We start from the raw sequence: 7,500 nt of genomic DNA on the forward strand, positions 1-7,500 counted from the left end.
TTCCCCCCTTCCTTTTCTCTTGGCCAGAAATCAGCGAGTACAAATTATTGCTAAAAATACTCGCTTGATTTTTACTCACAGCTAACGCGAAATGGACTAAATGGCTGTTGTTACTTCTTGTGAACGTGAGCCGTGGTCGGTCGCGATGGCCTCAGACTGTGTGAGGTGGTAGCCTAGATTTTTAGACACACCGGTGAGTGAGTACCACCAGGACCAGGGAAAATTATTTACGTGTTTTCAATATTACAACAAAATAACTTGTAATCAACTGTCCAAAGTGGGTGTGTACACCATAGGTCACCAAACGGAAGCTGTCAAACACTTATTTTTTTCGTGCGCACGCACTACTCAGCACCAGACGACTTGACTCACTTTACTTTCACTTCAAATGAAACGAAATCATGGCCGAGGTAGTCGGCAGGTGCGGTCGGAGAAAACAGAGGAATCCACGGAGAAAAAATGGTGAGTAAATTGATAATTGTTGTTATTTTTGTGATTTTGATTCATTATGTGAAAGTGATATGACATCATGTGGTGATGTTTTCATTCCGACGGAGTACAATTCATTTCGAAGCAGGACCCACCTCAACAGAAACCACCTGCCTCGCCCACGGCAGAGACAGGTCTGCGATTAACGGGGTCTTGTTCGAAGAATCGTCTGCTGATAAGCTCCCGATTGTTTGTTTACGTAAGGGACACTTGTATAAATTCAAGCAGTGAGTGAAATTCTGCGTTTTGTAAACGTGATTTGGGGTATCTTTAGAGTTAAGGTGATTAATTCTTAGTCAAGGTGAGATAGAGATCAGAAATTTGTTTGGCTTTTTTTTTTCTTTTACTTCTCAATATGGCTTCTAACAGGCCGATTTTGGCTAATGAGATGCTGGGGCCGCGTTGTAGTAGTGCTAGTCTAGCACTGTGTGTTCTTCACAACGTCACGTCACGTCACTGGCCAGAATTATTTATCAAAATTTATGTTAAACATCTAAACGCTGAGTTCTGTCGTAGAACGCAAGAAGAGTTTGTGGATTGGACAAGAAGAGAGGTCAAATATGATACACAGATCTGTGTTCATCGATATATATAGGTTACCTTAACTTGAACGATATAAGTGTCCATATACATGAAATGGTTATAATAATAATAATAATAATAATAATAATAATAATAATATAATAATAATAATAATAATAATAATAATAATAATATAAGCTTTTTTCATATATATTTTTGTTTCAAGCATAGTTCAAACTTGTTCAACTTTTCATCTTTATCGTACATAATAATTTTAATACATATCTTGTTTTCTAAAAAGAAATCTCAATAATTTTACACACGAATTAATACGATTAAATAGATTTTAGACTGCAGCACGGGATTAAACTTTTTTTTTTTTAAACTAAGAAATATTTTTTAATGAAAACTCAAATGGTTATAAATGGTCATAAAGCCTGGAAATATGCCATTTAAAAAATTGAAGTTAGTTAGAAATTATCATCTCAACATGTGTTTTTTAATAGAAAAAAAAAACAAAAACAAAAAAAGAACAAAAAAAAACAAACAAAAACAATCAAACATCGAAAGTATAAAAGAAAAAAATTCCCTCAAAAACTACTCCTCCTTCCCACCAATAAAACATTCTATTTAGACGTACTAAAACACGAAGGTGAAATAACAAAAATGCCATAAAGATTAATAACACATAATACTATGATTGACAAGATTTTCACAAATCTCAATTCAATTAACAGATTAAAGTTTTTTTCCTTGATAATGTTTAATTGTCCTCTTTTTTCAACCCTTCACTCGATACATGATTTATTATTAGTGTATTGTTGATAATGCCATCATAAAGTAGAACCTATCCTATTATCGAGTATCAATAATTATAGTTGTCATCATTTATTATTATTACTCATATTAGGCACTACTGCACTGGAACATTCCACACCACTCTTTATTCATATCATGATATAGACGCTACGCTGATCACTGTAATATTCTGATTTTTATTTTTATTTTTGAACACTCAATACAAAATTGAAAAATATGAAATTGAAGATCGTGTTGATAAAATCGCTGATAAGATAGAATTAAATGATGTGTGTTATACAGTCAGAAACAGCAAAAATAATTTTTGGGCATATTTTTTTTTTCCAAATAGATTTCTCTTTCTGTTTTGTTTGTTTGTTTTTTTCTCCTTCTAGCACTATATCTAACTCCATTTCGGATTATTTACTCTTACTAAGATTGATTGACCAATTTTACAACAAACCAGCACCACTTTAATCTTGTGGACGATTTTCTCTCTTTTCTCTTTTTTTTTTTAAAGTTACAGATTAATAATAATATGTGATTCTACTAATTTAACTTAAACATTTTATAACATCTCTAATGAGCCCCCCTTCCCCCACCCACCCACACACAAACACACACACACACATAGACATGGTGCGCGCACAATTTAAAAAAGTTTCTTCTTTCTTCTCTATTTTTTTTTTCTTTTTTCTTTCTTTTTTTTATTTTTATTTTTTTTACTTTTTGTTGTTGTTTTTGTTCAATTCACTAATGACTCATTTATTTGTCAAGTTATGACCAAAAAACATCTTGAGATTCTGCGATGATAAGAGTGATTTAATGGAAAATCTTAATTTTCATTCATTCATTCATTCATTCATTCATTCATTCATTCATTCATTCATTCATTCATTCATTCATTCATTCATTCATACATTCACTCAATCAGTCTATCAATAATCCACTCACTCACTCACTCATTCACTCACTTCATTTATATATGAATTCATTCATTCATTCATTCACTCACTTCATTCATTCATTGAGCCATCCATCCAGTCGTTTGTTAATTTCTGGTAAAATCATACTATAACTATTTGCCAATGCCCATCCTGCTTAATGATTTAATGTGATAATTCGTTCACATAAAAAAGAGTGTCGTATCACATTGAATATCTCTCCTTGTTGATGGAGATGTAAAATAAAATAATTTAAACTGTATTGCTCTGATAATTGAGAAACACACACGACACACACACACACACACACACACACACATACAGAGAGAGAGAGAGAGAGAGAGAGAGAGAGAGAGAGAGAGAGAGAGAGAGAGAGAGAGAGAGAGAGAGAGAGAGAGAGACTTCCAACAACAATAATAATATCTAAACAAGGATAGCATTCCATCTATAAGGTGGTGTTATCAAAGGTAATAATAGAGTTCCTGTACACAATAGGTAATAGGGTGTAAACCACACTCGGGGACGGTGATAAGTCTCTTAGATAAGATTAAAAAAATATTACACATCTTTAGTCGTGGTTCCGTCTGGAGATGACGTGGTTCATCTATGTTCCTCTGATAACTTTTATCTCATCTCTTGATGAGAACGATTGAATTGTGGCTACAATAATATTTTGTTGATTTTTGGTTTATATGATATTATTATGGTAGAGTTAGGCATTGAAATTGAGAACAGTGTGAGAAGGTGGGGAAAACGAGTGAGAGAGAGAGAGAGAGAGAGAGAGAGAGAGAGAGAGAGAGAGAGAGAGAGAGAGAGAGAGAGAGAGAGAGAGAGAGAGAGAGAGAGAGAGAGAGAGAGAGAGAGGAGAGAGAGAGAGAGAGAGAGAGAGAGAGAGAGAGGTTTGCGTTATCAAAGGTAATAAGTAAAAGGTAATAATCGTGTAAGCCACACCAAATAGACGGAAGATAAGGTGATAAAGCACAGACTGAGGAAATGGACGTATCGTCATTAGAATCTAGGAGGTATCTGATAAGTAGAATGTTATTGCTCATCTGCTTTGTTCCTTTACGGTGTATGTATTATATGCCATCTCCTTATTGTCGACGTTTGACACTGGGAGAGCACATAAATGTATATTGTGCTATATAAATGGTCAATGGGGGGGGGGGGGGGGAGGGAATGTGGGTAGGTATATATTAACAACAAACTAAAAAACCGTGAAGGAGGTTGGTGAGACGTTGAATTATAATTAGTTTATAAATCGTGGAATGGGGGAGAAATATAGAAAATTTGAGAAGCTTGGCAGATAGAAAAAGGAGAAGGGAGGGGCGGTGAGAGAGAGAGAGAGAGAGAGAGAGAGAGAGAGAGAGGGAGAGAGAGAGAGAGAGAGCGAGAGAGAGAGAGAGAGAGAGAGAGATAATGATGATAGAATGAGTATATTTTACAATAAGAGAGATTTGGACAATAGAAAGAGGGTTGGGAGGGAGATGAGAGTACAAGGATGACCGGAAGGAGTAAAAATAAATAAATAGATGTTTTAGGTTTAGGCAGCGATGGTACATAAATTGATTAAATCATTTAGATATCATAATAAACCGAATGCAATAGCAGAAAGAAAAAATAAATAGCATAACCTTTCAGTATGTGTTCTTGGAGAGAGAGAGAGGGAGTGTGTTCTTGGAGAGAGAGAGAGAGAGAGAGAGAGAGAGAGAGAGAGAGAGAGAGAGAGAGAGAGAGAGAGAGAGAGAGAGAGAGAGAGAGAGAGAGTGTGTGTGGGGGGGGGGGTGTGGAGGGGGGGGGGGGGGGGTGCGAGGTTTAAGGATCGGATTGTGTCTGGAATTGCGGGATTCGGACCAATGAAACTAATGGATGGCATATTATATTATAACGCATTGCCAAGACAGGAAAACAGCTTTTTAACATATGCTGGACTATATCCACTTTCAATGTGTGATTTATATGCATACCCACTTGCCAGTTTGTCATCGCGGTTACATCCTTATCAGTTCCCAAGGAACTTGAACTGTACAAAACACTAAAATCATAGATTATTATAACATTATTATTACATCCGTCTTCCATTTTCTTTGTCTGATCTTTCTTTATTCTCCTTGAGATCCATGGGGGTTTTTTTTTTTCCTTTCTTTTGACACGATGCCGTGGTTCGGTCATAACCACAGATGCTATGGTCATGCATAACCACAACCTTCAGTACACGCCTACTAGCCGGATCTCTGGTGGCCTTCCATTTTGTGGGTACAGGCCTGCCCAGCACTACGAAAAATTCGTAGAGTTTTGTTTTGTTTTTTTTTGTTTTGCTCCAGCTACAGAATAACTGCATACAAGTCTTTGACTCAATAAATCTTTTTGAAATATGAAGTTTAGTTCCTTACAACTTATTATATTCTGGACTTTGGACCATTTTTTGGATTACGATGATGAGAGCAAATTATTTATTTGTAAAACTATTTATAGCAACTTTTTCTCATTATTCCACCCGGGAAAATGATTTTTTTTTTTTTTGGATATTTAAAGTAGGCAGGCAGCTCTGTCGCAAAGTTTTGACATATTAAAGCGTGGAATTGCACTGTTACATCGCACAACACCATCAATTTTTAATTTGATTCTGTCATAGATTGTTTTGAAAAAAGAAGTTCAGAATCTGGAGGTCTCGCAATGTCAATTGGCATGAATTCAAGATAGCGATTGGTTCGAACAAATTATGTTCACTTGTAAAATGTGTACGCATTTTAATACACATAAACCTCGAAACTAACACGCAAGCGTGTTAAGTACCTTCTTCTGGCCCCGGGGAAATGAAGAAAAATTGTAGTTGCAATAATTAATATTCAAATGTGTTAACGACTTATTATAATTTATAAGGTGTAAGTAGAACCAATTAAAAACTTTGACTTTATTTCAAACCTATACCTTTCACTTGTTAATAGTTTTTGTTGTTTGTTTTTTTATAGTTTTACTTCCCTCTTCTTCCTCTTTTAAAAAAAAATAATTATAAAAGACCATTGTGAGGTTTGGAAAGCTTTTACATTTTCATAGACAAAAAGCAAAACCAAAAAAAAAAAAACCAAAAGAGAAAGAAATAAAAAAAAAACAACAAAACAAATAAACAAACAAAAACAAAAACAACACAGAACAAAATTAAAATAATTAAAATAAAAAGCAAGAAGTAAATTAAATGGATGTTCCGATGACGTTCAAGAAAAACACGGATATATAGAACTAGGATTGAAGTACATAATGAGCATAATATTATAATGCATATAATAAGCTTGTTCTTTATTGATTTCCACCACTTGCTTTCTGTTGTGTCCCCCCTTTTCGGGTTTACATTGTTTAATATTACAACATCTTAATGATATTGTAGACTCTTTAACTCTTGTAAACTTAATGAACGGTCCCTGGAAACGAGAGACTTCTTTCATTCAGAGAACGGACGATTTTCACCAGACCGCTTAGGTTCAACTCATAATGTTACAAGTTAATTAAATTAAGGAATTTAACTTTTCTGAAAGAGGACTTCGTTTTTTTTTTGTTATTTTATATTATTTTTCTTTTCATGAAAAATAATTTACAGAACTGCCTGCTTCAACGAAAAATAAGAAAAATACGTAGAGCTACGAATTTTGTGCTCCATCATCTGTAGATTAATAAAAAAAATTATGAGATTCAATCAATCTTGTTGAAAATTTAAAAAAAATATATGGCAATAAATCATTTTATTATAGTGATTAGAACTTATGAATGTTTTTCAATCTTTTAGTTGATTGTTTGTTTGTTTTTGTCTTTATGTATTTTATTTATTCTTTATCTATTGAACACCCCCCTCTCTCTCACACCCTCTTTCTCCCTTGCACCCCCTCTCCCCTCCCGCTTCCACTCTCTCTCTCTCTCTATCTCTCCCACTCTCTCACACTCCTTCTTTCTCTGTCTCTGTCTGTCTCTCTCTCTCTCTCTCTCTCTCTCTCTCTCTCTCTCTCTCTCTCTCTCTCTCGTTTCCTTTGTTCTGATTCCACGTACACCATGATTTATTCAATAATAATTTTGGGTCATCCGCTCCCTTGACATTTATTATTATCCCCTCAATCTAATCTCTCTCTCCCTCCCTCTCTCTCTCTCTCTCTCTCTCTCTCTCTCTCTCTCTCTCTCTCTCTCTCTATCTATCTATCTATCTATCTATCTATCTATCTTTCTCTCTATCTTTTTTCTTTTCCTTCCGCTCTAGCACTTGTATTGATTTAAAACGTTTGTTTTGTATTGTGCAATACTATTATACGTATTTACACTTATATGTATCGAGGTGTGCATCAATAACATTATGTCTATTTATAGGCCGTGACATACACACTAACTACATTTCCGCGTAGGGCTAGGTGCTCCATAACGACACGGTGTATTTTATTATACATAATAACTCGTACCTACTGGTGGTTTGACCTTTTAACGAAGTAGGGGAGGTGTAGTGTGCATGTTCCCGTTTTTGGTTTGAGTCCGTGGTGGTGTGGGATTAAGTGGGTCTTTTTGCCAACGACATACCTAATCTTGGCTGTTCCATTGCTCTTTACCTTTACCTACTAACCAGTACTATTATGGTAGTTTCTGGTCTTTACTTTATCACCTATTTTGGTTCTCTCCCTCACTCCCCCCTCTCTCTCTCTCTCTCTCTCCTCTCTCTCCTCTCTCATCTCTCTCTCTCTCTCGCTCTCTTTCTTTCTCTCTGTATTCCCTC

General features: G+C 35.1%; 1 protein-coding gene across 1 annotated transcript in view; it reads left to right on the forward strand.

Annotated features, from left to right (window-relative positions):
* The window catches only part of LOC144958243 (uncharacterized), a 177,202-nt gene that overhangs the window by 137 nt on the left and 169,565 nt on the right, over positions 1-7,500 (forward strand). Inside the window, exon 1 of the mRNA XM_078890085.1 lies at positions 1-462. This exon is cut by the window's left edge and continues 137 nt beyond it. Coding sequence (XP_078746211.1) covers positions 402-462 — 61 coding nt within the window. The 5' untranslated portion in view covers positions 1-401. The remainder of the gene's footprint in view (positions 463-7,500) is intronic.

The sequence above is a fragment of the Berghia stephanieae genome, chromosome 12 (genome assembly GCF_034508935.2).
Source record: "Berghia stephanieae isolate SIO BIC M18660-M18661 chromosome 12, UCSD_Bste_1.3, whole genome shotgun sequence".
NCBI classification, from domain to species: Eukaryota; Metazoa; Mollusca; class Gastropoda; order Nudibranchia; family Aeolidiidae; genus Berghia; species Berghia stephanieae.